The sequence below is a fragment of the Equus przewalskii genome, chromosome 5, assembly GCF_037783145.1.
Source record: "Equus przewalskii isolate Varuska chromosome 5, EquPr2, whole genome shotgun sequence".
In the NCBI taxonomy this organism is placed as follows: Eukaryota; Metazoa; Chordata; class Mammalia; order Perissodactyla; family Equidae; genus Equus; species Equus przewalskii.
The window spans coordinates 71,473,640-71,493,960 of NC_091835.1; the positions used below are offsets into that span (position 1 = coordinate 71,473,640).

Sequence of the window (20,321 nt, forward strand, 5' to 3'; positions counted from 1 at the left end):
GGTGTCTACTACATTAGAAAAGGTGGTAATTTAGGTTCTTTCTCTCCAATCTAATGGGGGTGAGCAATGGCAAAGAAGGTTTCATTTCTGCCCTCATTTTTTCTACATTGCTAAGATGTCAGCCCAATTGAGCTAATTCTGGGATCCCTTAAGTCAGAGGGAGGTGGGAAGGAGAGGCCCCCAGGTAAATACAACCACAGGTTTAAAATCCCCTAGGGGCATCTCCCAGCAAAGCTGTGGTTCAGTCAAGTTTGGGGCTCATGAAACACTCCTGGAGACAATCTTCCACCGAGTCTGTGCTTCTCACCAACGGGAGGGGAAGCCGCCCTGCAGAGGCAGGAAGAGTCACGGAGGGGTGCCCGAGGAACGAACGCCTGACCAACCTGAATGGCCCCCAGAAATGTCAACTGAGCTAAAATGGCAGTGGAAAAGACTTGAAGCTTTTAAAGGGAGGCTAATTTTCTTGAATATGCCTATAATGAGTTTGCTTTAAAATCCCTCACATCCTGGTGGGAACAATTTGACTGACTTCTTCTGTTTGGGGGAGGGAGAAATGATAGGGGGATGAAGTAGGGAAGCTGTAAAATAAAATGATACCACATAGGTTGAAGCAACTGAGACATCTAGGCTTCTAAAGAAAAAGAATGATGAGAAGACTGCACATACAATTACGGGAGGCACATGTGTTAATGTATATATGTTTTGAGATAGAGATATGGGAATTTTTCTGAATTATTATGCTACACAGACCTGATTTAAATAGTGATTAATAACGTAGAATTCTAATTCCAAAGTAAACTTTGATCTTTCCAGTTTCCTTTCTCCAAAATCCCTTATTCCATGGGAACTATTTTTCCTTTGGCTCTGCCTCTTAAACTATTTCCTCTGGTCTTTGAAACTAAAGGTTTCTTTAGGGATCCAGAAATACAAAGGCTTTAAAGTCAGAATCACAGCACCTCAGAATCTGAAGAGATTCTAACATTGTAAACCTCTCTACAGTAGCTACATTCAGTGGCCTACATAGAATTTCACACACTTCGTGACAGCTTCCACCTTCCAGTCCTACTTCCTTAGAGCCACAAAGAATAAGTTTAACCCCTCTTTTATGTGAAAGCTCTTCAGATATTTTAAGACTGAAATTTTGTTCATATTAAATCTTCTTTTTTCCAAGCAAAACTTCCTCAATTTCTTTAAACATTCCCCCAGTGACGTAAATTCAATAAATGCTTGTTGACTGGCTGATTGAATGAAAACAGTCCAGGTGAGAAGTCTGATTAGCTCAGAAAAGAGTGGGATTTGGCAAAAAAAAAAAAAAAAAAAAAAAATCCAACAAAATCTGACTGATTTAGAATCTTTTAACATCTTCAACATATTCAGAACAGAAATAATTTTTTCTTTTTAAAGACTGGCACCTGAGCTAACAACTGTTGCCAATCTTCTTTTTTTTTTCCTGCTTTTTCTCCCCCAAGTCCCTCCAGTACATAGTTGTATATTTTAGTTGTGGGTCCTTCTAGTTGTGGCATGTGGGACGCCACCTCAGTGTGGCCTGACAAGCAGTGTCATGTCTGCACCCAGGATCCCAATCAGCGAAACCCTGGGCCACCGAAGTGGAGCGCATGAACTTAACTACTTGGCCACGGGGTCGACCCCAGAAATAATTTTTTAAAAAATAGATTATTGAACTAATGCTCCACCGGAAGGGCAAGAAGACTGACTTTCAGTGAAGACAGATTTGTGCTGATCCATCACCTGGACCTTTAAAGATATGAAAAGTTGACTAGGATTAGCGAATACTATCTGGTTCTACAGATCCAAGCCCATAATTCTGCACTTTAACCAATTAGCAAATTATCCCAGGGCACAATGAAAATAGCCTAGATCTGAACACTACCAGTTTTTCAGCAAAAGTCCCGCCTCTTGCCTTTTTTTCTTCCTCATCTGAAGCTTTCTTGAATTCATGTTCGAAGGAGCTGGCTAGTTCATTGAAGAGCCCCACCTCCTCACAGTTCTTCAGGAACCTAGTCGGAGTAGGAGTTTGATCTGTAGATATAAAAAGAAAAGACACCTCTATTTGAGTTTTGACCTGAAATTAAAACTTGAGAGTATACAGAGAACACATTTTTATTCTTCTATCGGGAGAGAGTCTCTGTGACGGGGCAAATTTGCTGTTACAGAGCTCTAGCAGGTGAAGGCTGGTGCTGGGCCACCAGAGGGTGTGTGTGCTGTGCTGCCTCAAGGCCAGCAGAGGGAAGACAGAACAATGTTTTGTTGTGTGACTATCCATTAACCACCTTTCTCCCAGAGGTTGGTTTCACCTCCCTCACTCCCAAATAAAACAAAACCACCTATTCAGGTGGAGTTTGTGAAACCTCCGGATTTGAAAATCAAGTACAGTTAAATGACATTTTCTTTTTAAACTTACTCCCTGCTAGGTCTGAAGTGAGCAGGTATAAGCAGATGGATGTTAAAATCTAATAAGGAGAAGAAACTGAGGATAAGATGGTTGAGATTGCTTGCTAAAGCTACCAAATAAGAAACGATGCTCAGCGATCACTGAGCTAAGGGTCTGTTACCTTCTGAAGGCATTCCAGGCAAATCTAGGGGCTGGAGAACAAGACAGCAAGATCATGAGCTAGAAAAGGAAACTGCAAACAATAGAGCTCATTTCACAGAGACTGGGGCCCAGAGTGAATTCCGGAAGCCAGGATATTTGGATTGAGATTTGCCAGCCAAAATATCCTCTCAGGGGCTGCACAAGTCTTTCCTCAATACATCGCGTCTGCCCTTGGGAAGAGGAAGGCTCCTGGTAACCCACGGGAACTTTTCAAGCAAAGTGAATTTTATTTTATTTATTTATTTATTTTTCTGCTTTATCTCCTCAAATCCCCCTGGTACATAGTTGTATATCTTAGTTGCAGGTCCTTCTAGTTGTGGCCCAAACTGAATTTTAGATCTGAGCTTCTCTCTCCCCATTCTGCTATTCTAGTGTTTCTCTGTTGGGTCAGTTGAATCTTCCCTGATCCCAACTCTACTATGATGGTTTTCCTTGATATGGTAGTCACCTCAGGGGTCCATCTCATACCCCAAACCACTAGACTGAATGACAGAAATAGAACAATGTTTAAATGATATTTTAAGGAGTGAGACCTGGGGCTGAAATTGTTCCTTCTAGCAAGATCAGTTGGGAATAGTCCTGTGGGATTGTCCATGGAAAAAATTTTGTATGTTGAAAAAATTTAAACAAAACCTCTTCTGAACGAGAGTGTTTGGAAAAGTTACCACTTCCTCCAAAATAGTTTTAAAAGGTTCTCTGGCAGCTTTGGCTGACCAATGATAAAGCTACCTTGCCTCCATCCCTGCGGGAGTAGAGGTGCTATCATCCTTTATGCTTCGAGAGTACTGCAGCACGTCCACACAAGAAGTCACAAGTCAAGTGGAGCAGGGCAGGGCAGCTAAGGGCATGGCTATGGCAGAAAAGGGCCTTTGGGATCTCTGATCTGAGGTTCATACAAACTTCTCCTATTCCTGAACAAACAGCCAAACATCCTGAAAATGTGTAAGAAAACCCTCAGCCTGCTCTGCCGATTCCAAAGAAATAAACAAGCGTTAGTGAATGCTTTCTATATATTTTGGTGCTACATGCGCACAAACGTGTAAATTTGGGGGAGGAGAGGGACAGGAGCACAGGAGTTTTGCTCAAATATAAGACATGGCTCTTGCCCTAGAGAATTAAGAGAATGTTTTCTAGTTGAGAAAATAAAAACTAATATACATAGACAGCATCATACTATACAAAAAATAGCTGTGCAGTAGAGAATAAAATTGTTGTAGAAATTGAATAAAGACAAATTAACAACAGAGTAGTTAGGAAAGGTTTCAAGAAGTGGGACTTGAGCTGGGCCTTAAAGAATGGCTTTAGATGGTAGAGAGAAGAGAAGATTTGGAGGATAAGAGGAGTAAGGCAGGTGAAGGCATAGAGAGAGGCAGGGTATGGGTACCGTGTATAGGTGAGGAGACAAAGGTAGGTCTAGGTCAAAAGATAATCATGTTAGGTATATAAGTTGCATGTAAAGTTGGGTAGGTACCATGGGGCTAGGTTATGGAAAGCCTAAAAATCTAAGTTCAAATAGCCTTAAAGCAAGAGAAAATAAAATAGGAAGATAACGACAGATTTTGAACACAGGAGAAGAATTTAAGGAAAACTGGCTTTTCAAGAGAATGCAAGATGGATTACAATGAGAGACGAGTCAAGGAGGCCAGCTAGGAGCCTATAAAAGAAGCCAGGCATAATGAGGGTTGCAGCAGACAGAGGAGGAAGGAAGAGAACATAGAAGATTTGAAGAAAGAATAAGACAGCTCAAGATTGTGAGAATACTAGTATCACTGAGTAGCACTTGGCTGGTAGTACTTAGAGAAATTGTGCCTTACCTGAGTCATTAACTGACGGAATAACCACCAACTAAAATCCCTATTGATTAAATATTGAGGAAAGCTTGCTTAACTCAGGCTAAATCAGAGCCCCTCACAGTATCAAAAGAAAAGCGCACTTTGGTGTGTACGCCTGTCTAGCTGGAAATGACACAACAGAACTACGGCAGGGTTTGAGAGCAGTTGCTGAGAAAGCTCCCTTGAGAATGGCATATGTAAGCAAGACAATATCTAAAACAACCGGTAAGGGGTTCCAGGTCACCCAAATTGGCTTAGAAAGGTCCCATTGACTAAACGTCTTGTTTGAGCTTTGGAAATCTGCCTTCAATGGTGTCTGGGTTCACAAGGGAAGCCGAATTTACGAACTGACAATCTGTCTGCTCGGGGAAAACTGACACGCGGTGGAAGAGAAGCAGCCAGGCTAGGTTGGCTTTCTTGCTTTCTTTTGTTCACTCCTTCACTGTGGATAGGGAGAAATGTCAAAGGCGTCTTTTGTCTGTAAATCTTCCAAACTCTTAATAAAAAGAAGGCAAGGAGGGAATAGACTGAAAAAAGCTAAGGCAAAACCTCAACACACCTACCCTCAAAAACCATAGAACCCAATCATGTATTAAAAACAGAGAGTTGAAGGCACAATAGAAACTTGGGAGCTTTTAGTGTTCCTATTTCCTGATTAAATGCAGATCACATAAGGGCTCTTAATGGGAGAAGGGGAGTATAGCTCCCAGTACATCTGGTCCCTGGTATTAATCTTAACTGTCTGGTGATACCAAGGCACGTGGCTTCTGGGGCAGCAAATACCTGCAATGATGACTGAGTCAGTTCGGGCTGGGCCAAATTTCAATGTCATCTCATGCTTGTGTTTATGAACTGCCAGGTGGTCCTCATTTGTAAATCTCTGAAACGAAACAGAACAGAGATGTGAAAAAAAAAATAAGCGATTCAGTGTCCTTTTAAAATGTCCTACCAAACATCCTGCAATAAGGTTGGTCCCTGGAAAGAGGGACTGGAGAGGGAATGGAAAGGAGAAAAAACTGGAAGTGATGGAAAAGGAGAGGAGATGGATTAAAAGAGAGAAAATGGGAAGGAGAGAAAGATGCAATAGAAAGCTGGGATGAGAGGAGAAGGCGAAGACCGTAGTACCAACTGTTCTGTATTATCAGGTCCAAACGAGAGAAGTGGACAGATTGTTGGTGAAGTGGGGTCCAGGCAGGAGGCTCCAAATGAAAAAAACATTAACGCAAACTCGTAGCAAACAAGGGGAAGATAATTTTTAATAATAATAATAAAGAGAGAAGAAGGGAAAGGCTGGGCACTCGTTGGTCATCACAAAAATAGGAAATTCAGAATGAAGCTCTCCACAGTGGGGCTGAACAGGACTATTTATGAGGGGCTAACAGGGAGATAAATTATGCAGGATTAGGAGAACCATTTAACTTCCTGGCCCCCACAGTGCTACAGCAGGCGCCTGCCCAGCTATTTGGCTCAGGGTTTTAACGAGCCAGGATGGAGCTGTAGAGGACAGAGGCCCAATGGCCAGCAGTAATGGCACACACCAGCCCCATCGGCCAAATGCTGTCTCCCCTCATTGGGCAGCCCGCCTGGGCTCCATCAGTCATAAAGGGGCCAGTGCAATGCTGCTGGTTATATAATGGCAGAATAAAAATGCAAGCAGAAACCCTTTTTTGTTAGGGTAAGGAGAAGCCTGTAGGCAGGATGAGGGAAGGGAAAAGGAGATGGTATAGAGATTTTATTTATTTAGGGGTTTGAGTGAAAGGACAATGAAGACGTGAGGCTAGGTCTGCTTCACTTTAAGACTAAATAAGACAGGGTTACTGGACAATAATTTATGCTCCCACCCCTTCTTTAGAAGGGGAGGGGAAGGGAACAGATGAACAGCAGTAATTCAAAAGAATGATACCCTCAAAATTCCCTTTGAGGCTGGCTGGTCTGTTCCTTCATTAAAACGTTTGCAACACAGTAAAGCTTGAATGCTGCAGTTTCCTACAGCTTTTTCACCAGCGGAGCCTCTGAAACATGGTTCTATTGTCTTTTTGTTTCTAAAAATAATGATTGGTTAGTCTCCTCTTTTTACTCTCCTCATTAGATACATACACACTTCCCACCAAACACTATACCTATGCCCTCCTTTCCACAGCTCTTCTTGACTGTGAGCCAGACAGACAGGAGTTGGCTTCATCCCAGCTCCTCTCCAGTCAAGAAAGCAAACGGTACTGTTTAAGTTCCTTTATTTTACCTGAAAGTAGCTTTCTCCCAATTTGCTCTCAGCCGTATCACAACTAAAGCCAGTTAAAGATCTACAACCCTTCCAGGCTAAGCCCACAGGCCTGAAGGGCGAAGGGAATTTTCAAAGGAAAGTATGAAGAACCAAGAAGTAAAACAGACAAAAGACTGTCTTAGTGGTCTCCAGTAGAGCTAGGGCAAAACTGATTCAAGTGTGGGGAAATTCAGCCAAGAACTTTAGTTTTCTCTCTTGTTGGTTAACTCTAGGCATCAACTGTTTCCACCAGAGATTGTTCCCTACGGAAAAAAGGGTCGGGGTCGGGGTGGGGAAAGGAGGGAACAGGGTGTTACCCAGGGGTATGATATCTGTAGGTTACACAAGTCACTGCAGAGTCTGGGATTGACAGGTATTTGGTAAAAGGAAATGCGTAGAATCTAGTCTACAACAGAGGAAAAAAACATCATTTTAGGGGTATAGGAAGAGTAGTGGATTAGGCAGCAGTATAAATTTTCAAAATGTATTGTTACACATTTAGGTAACGTAATAATATTTTTTAAAAAACTCGTTTATACATATTTCAAGGAAATATCATGTAGGTAGCTTGAAAAATTTTGCACAATGTTCTAGAATCTAGAAGAATGACTTTCAAGCAAAAAGTCCTTTTCTACTATCAGAAATCTAGTTTGCTCAAAATTGAGCTGGGAGAAAGATTTTAACCTCCATCCGTTTTTGCTCTGGTTTGGAATGTTTAATATTCTAAAAGGCAACTCCCTCTTCTGTTACAATGTTGCTGCACCGTCCTGATTTGTCTCATTTGTCCTCTACTTCTTGTTCCTCTCTGCTGCACACTCCCTGTTCTCTTCCACACCACCCCATTCCCTCTTGAGCTATTTATTTTTTCCAAATCCAAAGCTGGGGTCTGAAGAGATCTGAAGGTGGCTGCAAGGATCTCCCACCCATCAGCATCTCAGATGGTCTGATACCTGAACGTGTCGAGGAAAAAAATTACATCTTTATCCTCACTAAACTCTAACTGAAATTTAACAATAGAAATCACACATATTTTCATCTCATATTACAGTTATTACAGATATCTCAAAATATCCTTTATACTCATCACTACTTTGAAATTATGATAGTCACCAGACTCACCACCAGAAGTTATTTAATGCATTAATAAAATAGCACAGATATCAAATATTTTAAAACATTTTTGATAACTGTATTTCAAAATAATTGGTTTCCTTTAATAATTCTACATATTTTATTAATTTAAAAACATTATCCTGAGAAGGGGTTCATAGGCTTCCCCAAACTGCCAAAGGGATTCATGACACCACAAAAGTTAAGAATCCCTGAGTAAATCAAGTAGTGTGCTGCAGAGCAGGAGCAGCCAAAAGGGCAGAAGCAAGGCACTGGCCTGGTCTTGGCTCCAGTCTTCTCTCCGCGCCCTTTCCAACATAATGCTTGTATGGCTAGAGTAGGAGGGGGAGAATAAAAGTTCACTAAAGCTTTTTGTTAAAGTGAATGTCAATCTGGCTATTATTTTCATTGTTCCTTATATTCTCTCTCATTTACTAAGAGTTAACTCTTAAGAATTCTCTAGAGGGGCCAGTCCGGTGGCACAGTGGTCAAGTTCGCACATTCTACTTTAGCAGCCCAGGGTTCAAGGGTTCAGATCCCAGGCATGGACCTACACACTGCTCATCAAGCCATGCTATGGTGGTGTCCCACATACAGAAAAAATAGAGGAAGACTGGCATAGATGTTAGCTCAGGGCCAATCTTTCTCATGCAAAAAAGAAAAAAAAAGGAATTCTCTAGAACAATCTTGAACTGTATGCTTAGGAAATCATCCCTCTGAAAGCAATTTCTCAATCAAAACATCTAAAATTATTAAGTGATAAAAATTTTGACCTTATTAAAAACATATTCTATTGAATTAAAATGGGTTGAGAGGCTCCAAAAGGATTTTCTTTTTGAATTACTGCCCATTTAAAAATCTAGCTCTTCCATGAGGCTGGCCTGGTGGCATAGAGGTTAAGTTTGTGCACTCCACTTTGCAGCCAGGGATTCGAGGGTTTGGATCCCAGGCACAGACCTACACACTGCTCATCAAGCCATGCAGTGGTGGTGTGCCTCATATAAAATAGAGTAAGACTGGCACGGATGTTAGCTCAGGGCCAATCTTCCTCAAGCAAAAACAAATCTAGCTCTTCCAGTTGTTAATACCCTGGGCCTGCCTTTGTTTTTTGGTCTTACCTATTACTAAGGTTTGTCAAAGAGCCACTAAGGGAACTTTCACTCTGGTTGTAGCATAAATAATGTTGATTTTCAATAAATGTGTAGATATTAATCATCTCCATGACAAGAGAATACTGATATCATTCGAAATGGGGGCTGAAGAATTTGAGTCATACTCGACGGGGAAGGCAGTTTATATGCCTTGTAAGAGGATTTGTATGGTAACACAGGTGTAGAGTCTTACTTCTCAGTACATGAATCAGGACAGTTCTTTGGCATAAATGGGGGAGGGAAAGTATCATGTGCTAACTTTAACCCTATCTAAAGACCAAGATGATTTATATCTGCCCTATCCAATATGGCAGCCACTAGCCATATGTGGCTATTGAGCGCTTGAAATGTGGCTAGTCCAAATCGAGACGTACTGCAAGTCAAAATACACAATAGATTTCAAAGACTCAGTACAAAAAAAGAAAAAAAGAATGTAAAACATCCCATTAATTTTATGTTGATTACATGTTGAAATGATAATATTTTGGATATAGTGGGTTAAATAAAATATATTATTAAAATTAATTTCACTTGTTTACTTTTACTTTTTAATGTGGCTACTAGAAAATTTAAAATTACATATGTGGCTTGCATTTGTGGTTTGCATTATATTTTTTTTGGACAATTCTGATCTAGATAATATGCTCAAAGATCTGACAGGAATTTTAATCATGTGCCAATCTTGAATCTTTCCCCCCAAACCCATTTTCTCTAATGCAGTTTATACTATATGGCAGTGGTTCTCGACCAGAGGCAACCCTGCCCCCCAAGGGACATCTGACAATGCTTGGAAACATTTTTGCTTGTCACAACTGGGGGGATGCTACTGGCCTCTGGGGGGTAGAGGCCTGGGATGCTGATAAACATCCTATAATGCACAGGATAGCTCCCCCAAATAAAGAATTATCTGACCCAAAATGTCAACTCTGTCTCTGTTGAGAAATCCTGTTACAGGGTAACAGGGAAAGAGAGAAAGAAACAAGGGGGAAAAAAAGCTGTTTTTTAGTTTCTCTAGCCAAACTGCCAACACATGTTTTTGGATCTGAAACTTGGACGGAAAAAAACCTAGGCAGAGAACTCCCAACCTCATTTCATAAAATGGCTGACGTACTACAGATCTGCAAATACTCAGGACAGGGAAATTAGGAAGACAGAGACGGAAGGCTCTGTAACTGGGAGAACAAATTAAATGGAATTCTCATGCATTGCCTTGTTAGTAACCAAGAGATAATAAAGAAGAACCAAATCGAAACAATTTTGGCTACTTTGGATTTTCAGTCCCCAGTGGAGGAAAAAAATAGCAAGAAAAGAGATTTTCTTAGTTTCAAAAATGTTAAGAAGCATAAATGGAATGTCAGGACTATTAGGAAGTCAATCTGAAAACTGATATTAGCTGCAAAATGGGCAGAGAAAATATAGTTAGTTATTAACAATTTTCCATGGGAGAACTTTGGTAAAATCCTTTCCATTTCTATTTCATTCTCACCCATCCTTCTGTGATAGGAGAATCTGGAATCCTTCCTACTAGCAGGCTGACTAAATGAACAGAGCTAAGTAAAGAAGTAGAAATGGCCTGAAGAACAAAGATGGTAGGAACTGTAAATCAGGAATACATCTCAATGAATAAAGTCTTAAGATTTTTAATTTTTTTAAAACTGATGTGTAACATACACAGAACACAAACATTAAATGTACAGCTCAATGAATTTTTGTAAAAGTCTATGCCTGTATAATCACAATGTAGATCAAGATATGAAACATTTCAGGCCCCCCAGAAGGCTCCCCCATACTCCTCTTTTCTTAAGCTTGTAAATGAAATAATTATATAAAACACTTAGTGTAGGACCTGGCATACAGCATGTACTCAGATAGTTCTCTCTTCTTTTCCCTTTTTAACCTCAAAGTAGACAGATATTATAGTACAAATTAGTTTTTCTTTGCAGAATAATTCTGAACAAGTCAATGTTTAGAGAAAGTTCTTTCCCTAATCCCGTTAAGACTAGTCTTTCTGAAACCTTTTGAAATAGCAGCACTGAACAAAACTGAAGACATGGCTCAGGGCAAATGAGAGCTCAGGCCAAACGAAAGCTAAATTTTTGCCTCTTGACTGTGAGCCAGGCACAAGCACGTGGGCATTAGAGATGTAAGAGTTTCAAGGTAAATCCCTGGTAAAGTATTGTGACCAGTGAGATTCCTGTGCAATATGCGCTCAGCCCCCAGCCACACTCATTCCGGACATGTTGGTTTTGGCCACCACAGCTCCAGTTTCCATGTGGATTTGCCTCATATTTAAAAATGCTCTTATATCCTGACCTATGATTAATTCACGTCCCTTTCCTTGTTTTAGAAGAGCAGACTGGGAGAAGGAGACAAATCAGAACTCTTTAGATACTAGGAAATGCGCCCTGAATGCCTAAACTATCAGGGGACAATGCGGGGAACTGAGTTTATATTTGTGATAGTCTGAAAAGTGGTTTATGCAGAAACCCAACTAGCCCCTTCTCCAAAGTTTCTGGGTTTGGCAACGCTTTATGGGCAGAATAACTTTCTGTTATTACACTATCTACACTCGGGCATATTTTGATGAAAGAAAATAGCATGAAAAAGCCGTAGAAGACCTGGGAAACTATGGGAAGCAAGCTCTAGAATAGAATGATAGTGGTGCTGCACAGGGTGGAAGGAATAACTGACCTTTTTTGAACACTATTTAATAGCTTGAATTGACGACATATTCTGAGAGAAGCAGCTGGGAAATCCGTGCCAGTCTAGACAAGGCTTCTGAGCCTCGCTGCAGTGCTCTATCCCCAGCGCGGGCTCTCCCTTCCATCTGGGAGACCAGGGAAACGGAGAAGGAGGGAAGGGGCTACACACACCTCAGAGCCAACATAACTTTCATTTGCACCTCCATTAATCCCAGGCTACTCCTCGCTACTTCGAGACGCTGCTGTTTACCAAATGAGTCACACATCCTGCTTTGAATGCTTCACGGCTCTTGAATGAATCATTTCAAAGGACAGGATTGTTCAACAAATAAATACAACCACAGCAGCAGCAGCTCATAGGCTTCATGTGTGAGCAAGGTAATTTAAAGAGGAAAAATAAGAACAGGAAACTTCTTCCCAAAATATTCTACGAGAAACTGTTGTCAGGGAACGAAGGAGGACAAACTAAAGAAAGGGGGAAAAATCCCTACCAAACTGTACCTAAGGTAAATTCCTTTGTCTAAGGATTGAGGAATTTTCTGTTTTGGGAAAGCTGTCTGAGTGTCTTAAAGAGAAGATTCTGACAGCTAACTAAATTAGTCCATTGTAAAAAGAAGGAATTTTGAGAGTAGAAACATTATTTGATAGTTGGTTTAGCAGCAAAGCCATCTGGTAGAATATAAGTTCCTCAAGAGCAAGGATCCTCTTCATTTCTTTGTTTATGGAAGTATCCCAAGCCCCTAGAACAGTACCTGCACACAGTAGGTGCTTAATAAATATTTGTTGAACAAATGCCAACTAGCATATCTCATTAAAGCTCTACAGAGAATCTCCAATTTATAAAACTCTTGTCCATGTGTACAATGGAGGGAGAATTTTCATCATCCATATCTAAAAGGAGAGTTGCTATTTTAAAAACCAGCTCTTTCCTATGGATCTAGAGGCTGGGCTCAGTCAGGACCAAGAATACCCTAATGAGAGGAGCTTAGAGTAAGAAATAGAATTTCAAAAATTAAGACAACAGGAAAGGGTCAAAATAGCAGCAAAGGAGATTTAAATCATTGGGAAGAATTTCTTGACACTGAGGAGGAGGTTGAAATCATTCCCAAAGGAGATTTTAAAGGAATGTAAAAATCCATTAGTTTTCTGATCCTCTTGTATCTTTATGACTTTATTTTCTCCTATTCTTCCTCTAACACTTTCCATCCGGATCAGTCTCTGCTGATCTGTGAAGTCTACTTGTTTTCAATTTTGTGCCTCTACACAATCCCCCTATTCTCAGACATGCTTTCCTCTCCACTTTCTCCGTTTATCTAAGTCCTACCATTTTTCCAAGGCCCAGCTGAAATCTAATTGCTTTTTGAAAGCTTCTCTAATGACTCTCCTTCAGTAGTCTATCTTTCCTGAACTTGTGTGGTATTTGAATGGTTTGCACCACATAATTTAAAATTTTGGTCTACATGGTCTCGTGGTTTTATTCTTTAAAGTCGACTGTAAACCACTAGTGGGTTAAAAATGCAACCTACACTTATTCTTTACCCTCCCCACCTGCCCCATCTTGGGGCTTGGCCTAGTGGTGAACACACAGTAGGCGCTCCATAAATTCCTGTTTCAGTGAGTAGGTCAAGTTTTATATAGTGGTATGAGAATAACTGTTGAAAAACTTTATCACTTTTGGATTGTAAGATCTTAACACGGCACACTTTCAGAACAATCTGATGCCTTTCCATCTCCATTTCCAAAGTATATTTCATTATGCAGTTAAGTGAGAATTAGTGTGTCCTCCCCACTATTTTGTTAGACACCAGATTCCCTTTATTACAGAAAGGCACCTAGGACAATTTCAGTATGCTGGAGTTAAACCGCTGTTGTATGAAAGGACATTGGTGCCACGACTTGTGGGGCAATTCACTTTTTTGGGTATCTGATTCCATCACTGAACTTTATTACCAACTAAAACGCTGTATGCAAAAAATGTCAATTCATAAACAGTAATCTTTTCCTGCTTCACTCCCCAAACCATGAGTGGTAATTTTAACCACACCCTTTTAAGCATTTTCTTTTAGGATCCCAAATACTTGAACTTCATAACATCGCACAGGAGTCAAGCAGTGTCAAGAATTGGATTCCTCCTTTTATAAAGTGCACCCTGGAATATCTGACAAGAGGAAAAGGTATATTATAATCAAGTCAACAAACCAGTGCGAGGGGAGGGGGCAGAAAAGGAATATTAAAACCATAGTCAACACTGAACTGTGGAATCTTCATCATTATAATCTGGGATTAATATCAATGCATTATTCTACATCATAAAGACCAATGATACAACTCTTCCTCTAAGTTGCAGAAGTTTTAAGCACTCAGTCATATCTGATCACTCATTTTTATTTTGGTTCCTTATTCTCTCCTCCTGTTCATGACAAACGTGAAAAATCATGAGCCCCACGGTGATGTCTTGTGCCAAGTAAGTTGCAGGTGCCCAATAAATCACAGCAAACATGAGCTGAGTTCCAAAGGTCATACAGGCCAACTCCAACAAGGATTGGACAGTGTAATAAAGAAAGTGGCAAATATAATTTCCTATCACTTTAAGTTGGGAAAGGCTAGGTATTTTGTTTTTGAATCTTGCTTATTACTTGATGAGACTGAGAAATAAAATCTTACTGCAGGTTTTAACGTACTGAGCCAAAGTCCTGGTCACCTCAACTTCTTCTATAGGGTTCCCTAGTATCACAGTAAAGCAGTTAAGCATAAATCTTTTCCCTTTCTTCTTCTTTCTCCTTTTTTATTTTTTTCACTATAAAATACATATAACAAAATTTGCCACCATAACCTTTTTTTTTTTTTTTTAAAGATTTTATTTTTTCCTTTTTCTCCCCAAAGCCCCCCGGTACATAGTTGTGTATTCTTCGTTGTGGGTTCTTCTAGTTGTGGCATGTGGGACGCTGCCTCAGCGTGGTCTGACGAGCAGTGCCATGTCCGCGCCCAGGATTCGAACCGACGAAACACTGGGCCGCCTGCAGCAGAGCGCACGAACTTAACCACTCGGCCACGGGGCCAGCCCCCATAACCATTTTTTTTTTTTTTAATTTTAATTTTTTCCTTTTTCTCCCCAAAGCCCCCTGGTACATAGTTGTATATTCTTCGTTGTGGGTCTTTCTAGTTGTGGCATGTGGGACGCTGCCTCAGCATAGTTTGATGAGCAGTGCCATATCCATGCCCAGGATTCGAACCAAAGAAACACTGGGCCACCTGCAGCAGAGCGCGCGAACTTAACCACTCGGCCATGGGGCCAGCCCCCACCATAACCATTTTTAAGTGTATAGTTCAGTGGTATTAAATACATTCACATTGTTGTGCAACCATCACCGTCTACCCTGGTAACTCCTTTCACCTTGTAAAACTAAAACTCTGTACCCACTAAAGAACTCCCCATTCTTCCCTCCCCACCAGCCCCTGGCAACCAACATTATACTTTCTGTCTTTATGATTCTGACTACTGTTAAGTAACTCATTTAAGCGGAATCATACAGTATTTGTCTTTTTGTGACTTATTTCACTCAGCATGTCTTCAGGATTCATCCACATTGTAGCATACTGCAGAATTTCCTTCCTTTTTACAACTGAATAATACCCCATTGTATGCACATGCCACATTTTGTTTATCCATTCATCAGTCGATGGACACTTGGGTTGCTTCCACGTTTTAGCTATTCTATTGTGAATAATGTTGCTATAAATACGAGTGTACAAATATCTCTTCGAGACTCTGCTTTCAATTCTTTTGGGTCTGTACCCAGAAGTGGGATTGCTGGATCATACAGTAATTCTATTTTTAATTTTTTGAGGAACTGCCATACTGTTTTTCCACACTGGATGTACCATTTTACATTCCCACCAACAGTGCACAAGGGTTCCAATCTCTCCACACCCTCACTAACGCTTATTTTTTTTTATATAGTAGCTATCCTAATGGGTATGAAGTGGTATCTCATTGTAGTTTTGATTTGCATTTCCCTAATGGTTAGTGATGTTGAGCATTTTTTCATGTGCTCATTGGCCACTTGTGCATCTTCTTTGGAGAAAGGTCTATTCAAGTCCTTTGCCCAATTTTGGAATCACGTTGTCTGTTGTTGAGTTTTAGAAGTTCTCCCTACATTCTGGATATTAATCCTTTATCAGATATAGGATTTGAAATATTTTCTCCCATTCTGTGGGTTGTCTTTTTACTCCATGGATAGTATCTTTTAATGCACAAAATTTCTGAATTTTAATGAAATCCAATTTGTCTATTTTTTCTTTTCTTACCTGCACCTTTAGTGTCATATCCAAGAAATCATTGCCAAATCCAGTGTCATGAAGCTTTCCTCCAAGAGTTTTATTGTTTTGGGTCTTGCACGTAGGTCCTGGATCCATTCTGAGCTGGTTTTTGTATGCGGTGGTAGGGAAGGTCCGACTTCATTCTCCGCGCGGCAACCCAGGTGCCCAGCACCATTCGCCGGAAGACTGCCCTTCCCAGTCAATGGTCTTGGCACCCTTGCCAAAAGTCATTTGACCATACATGGAGGGTTTGTTTCTGGGATATCTATTCTATTCCATGGGTCTATATGTCTATCTTTATGCCAATACCACACTGTTTTGATTACTGTAGCTTTGCAGTAAGTTTGAAACCAGGAAGTATGAGTTCTCTAGTTTTGTTCTTTTCCAAGATTGTTTTGGCTATTCAGAGTCCCTTGAGATTCCATATGAATTTTAGAATGGTTTTTCTATTAAAACCAAAAAATGTCATTGAGATTTTGATAGGGTTTGCATTGAATCTGTAGATTGCTTTGGGTAACACTGACATTTTAACAATATTAAGTCTTCCAAACATGGGAGGTATTTCCATTTATTTATGTCTTCTTTAATTTCTTTCAGCAATGTTTTGCAGTTTTCACTGCACAAGTCTTTCACCTCCTTGGTTAAGTTAATTCCTAAGTATTTTATTCTTTTTGATGCTATTATAAATGGAACTGTTTTTGTAATTTCCTTTTCAGACTGTTCACACTTCAGGTATAGAAATGCAACTGATTTTGGGGTTTTGACTTTGTATCCTGCTACTTTGCTAAATTCATTTATCAATTCTAACAGATTTTCTTATGTGTAATCTTTAGAGTTTTCAACATATAAAATCATATCATCTGCAAACAGAGATAATTTTATTTCTTCCTTCCCAATTTGGATGCCTTTTATTTATTTTTCTTGCCTAATCGCTCTGATGAGAACTTCCAGTACAATGTTGAATAGAACTGGTGGAAAGCAGGCATCCTTTTCCTTGTTTCTGATCTTAGAGGAAAAGCTTTCAGTCTTTCATCACGGAGTATGATGTTCACTGTGGGTTTTTCATATGTTGATTTTAGTATGTTGAGGTAGTTTCCTTCTATTCCTATTTTGTTGGGTTTTCATCATGAAAGGGTGTTGAATTTTGTCAAATGCTTTTTCTGCATCAATTGAGGTGATTGTGTTGTTTTTTGCTCTTCATTTTGTTGATGTGGTGTATTACATTGCTTGATTTTTGTATGTTGAACCATCCTTGCATTCCAGGAATAAATCCCACTTGGTTATGGTGTATACTCCTTTTATAAGCTGCTGAATTCTCTTTACTAGTATTCTATTGAGGATTTTTGCATGAATGTTCATAAGGGATATTGGTCTGTAGTTTTCTTTTCTCATGGTGTCTTTATCTGGCTTTGTTATCAGGGTTATGTTGGCCTCATAGAATATGAGTTAGGAAGTGTTCCCTCTTCTTCAATTGTTTGGAAAGTTTGAGAAGGATGGGTATTAGTTCTTCTTTAAATGTTTGGTAGAATTCATCAGTGAAGCCATCAGGTCTAGGAGTTTTCTTGGTTGGCAGATTTCTGATTACTGATTCAATCTCCTTACTAGTTACACAGGTGTTCAAATTTTCTATTTCTTTGTGATTTAGTCTTAATAGGTTTGTGTTTCCAGGAATCTGTCCATTTTATCTATATTATCTAACTTATTGGTGTATAATTGTTCATAGTACTCTCTTATAATCCTTTTTATTTCTGTAGAATTGGTGGTAATGTCCCCACTTTCATTTCTGCTTTTAGTAATTTGAGTCTTCTCTCTTTTTTTTCCTGGTCCATCTATCTAAAAGTTTGTCAATTTTGTTGATCTTTTCTTCTTCTTTTTTTTTTTAAAGATTGGCATCTGAGCTAACATCTGTTGCCAATCTTTTTTTTTTTTCTTTTCTTTCTCCCCCAACACCCCCCGCCCCCCAGTACATAGTTGTATATTTTAGTTGTAGGTCCTTCTGGTTGTGCTACATGGGACACCGCGTCAGCATGGCCTGATGAGCAGTACCATGTCTGCACCCAGGATCTGAACCAGTGAAACCCTAGGCCACCAAAGCAGAGCGCATGAACTTAACCACTCAGCCATGGGGCCAGTCCTTGTTGATCTTGTCAAAGAACCAACCTTTGATTTCACTGATTTTTCTCAACTGTTTTTCTATTCTCTATTTCATTTATCTCTTCTCTCAACTTTATTATTTCCTTCTTTCTGCCAGCTTTGAGTTTAGTTTGTTCTTTTTCTAGTTCCTTAAGTTGTAAAGTTAGGTTGTTAATTTGATATCTTTCTTGATTTTTAATATAAGCATTTATAGCTATAAATTTCCCCCTTAGCACTGTTTGCACTGCATTCCACAAGTTTTGGTATGTTTGCTTCATGGCAACTATAGTTAATAATACTGTATTGCATATTTGAAAGTTGCTAAGAGAGTAAATCTTAAAAGTTCTCATCACAAGAAAAATTCTGTAACTACGTATGGTGACAGATGTTAACTAGACATATTGTGCTCACTTCGCAATATATACAAATATCAAATCATTATCTTATACATCTGAAACTAATATAATGTATGTTAATTATACCTCAATAAAAAAAGGATGTTGAATTTAAAAAAAAGTGTACTGTTTATTTTCTACAGTTTTGTTCAATTTTCCAGTTTTACTTTTTTTTTCCTTCTTCTCCCCAAAGCCCCCTAGTACATTGTTGTATATTCTAGTTGTAGGTCCTTCTAGTTCTACTATGTGGGACGCTGCCTCAGCATGGCTTGATGAGTGGTGCTAGGTCTGTACCAAGGATCCAAACTGGTGAAACCCTGGGCTGCCGAAGTGGAGTGCATGAAATCAAGAAGTCCATCATAGGGCCATCCCCTCCAGTTTTACTTTTGACATCTAATTTCATGTCATTATGGTCAGAGAATATACTTTGTATCACATTTATCTTTCAAAATCTATTAAGACTTAATTTGTGGCCCAGCATATGGCCTATGCTGGAAAATGTCCCCTGTGCACTTGAGAAGAATGTGTATTCTGTTGTTAGTCACAGTATTCTACATATGTCTGTTAGATTTATTTGGTTTATTGTGTTAAATCCTCTATTACCTGACTTAACTACTGTCTGATTGTTCTATCCATTATTGTGAGTGGGGTATTGAAGTCTCCAACTATTAATATAGAACTATTTCTCCCTTCAATTCTGTCAGTTTTTGCTTCATATATTTTGATAGTTTGTCATTAGGTGTGTAAATGTTTATAATTGTTGTATCTTCTTGCTGTATTGAATCTTTTATTAATATATAATGTCCTTTTTTTGTCTCCTGTAACCTATTTTGATCTATAATCCATTTACTGTGTTATCAGTATAGCCACCACTGCTCTCTCTTGGTTACTATTTGCATGGAACATCTTTTTCTATCCTTTCACTTTCAACCTGTTTATGCCTTTGGATCTCAAGTGAGTCTCTTGCAGACAGCATATACAGTACTCCCCCCTTATCTGTGGCTTCTCATTCCACAGTTTCAGTTACCCATGGTCAACTGCAGTCCAAAAATATTAAATGGAAAATTCCAGAAATAAACAATTTATAAGTTTTAAATCACACACCAGTCTGAGTAGTGTGATCGCCCAGGACGTGAATCATCCCTTTCTCCAGGGTACCCACACAGTATATGCTACCTCCCCGTTAATTACTTAGTAGCTGTCTTGGTTAACTGACTGTCACAGTATCACAGTGCTTGTGTTCAAGTAAATCTTATTTTACTTAATAATGGCCCCAAAGCACAAGGGTAGCAACGCTGGCAATCTGGATATGCTACAGAGAAATCATAAAGTGCTTCCTTTAAGCGAAAAGGTGAAAGTTCTTGATTTAACAAAAAAGAAAAAAGATCATATGCTGAGGTTAAGATCTACAGTAATTTTTATTACAGTACATTGTTATAATTGTTCTGTTAGTAATTGTTGTTAATCTCTTACTGTGCCTAATTTATAAATTAAACTTTATCATTGGTATGTATAGAAAAAAACATAGTAAATATAGAGTTCATTACTATTCACAGTTTCGGACATCCATTGGGGGGTCTTGGAATGTATCCCCTGTGGGTAAGAAGGGACTATTGTAGTTGGATTATGTGTTTTTATCCATTCTGCCATTCTGCCAATCTCTGTCTTTTTGACTGGGCAGTTTAATCCATTTACATTTAAAGTAATTACTGATAAGGAGGGACTTACTCCTGTCATTGTGCTGTTTATCTTCTACATGACTTATTGTTTTTTTGTCCCTTGTTTCCTGCATTACTGTCTTCTT

The 20,321-nt window shown here is 39.4% G+C and overlaps 1 protein-coding gene across 15 annotated transcripts in view; it reads right to left on the reverse strand.

The window, feature by feature from the left end:
* Positions 1 to 20,321, reverse strand: part of LOC103555760 (cyclic AMP-dependent transcription factor ATF-7) — an 82,743-nt gene that overhangs the window by 20,714 nt on the left and 41,708 nt on the right. For 11 of the 15 annotated variants that reach the window (XM_008527520.2, XM_008527544.2, XM_008527528.2 and 8 more), the window contains 2 exons: positions 5,230 to 5,326; positions 1,922 to 2,040 (listed from right to left, as the gene is read on the reverse strand). In XM_008527520.2, the coding sequence (XP_008525742.1) occupies positions 1,922 to 2,040; positions 5,230 to 5,326 (216 nt within the window). The remainder of the gene's footprint in view (positions 1 to 1,921; positions 2,041 to 5,229; positions 5,327 to 20,321) is intronic. The other 4 variants (XM_070621529.1, XM_070621531.1, XM_070621528.1 and 1 more) reach the window with 1 other exon arrangement.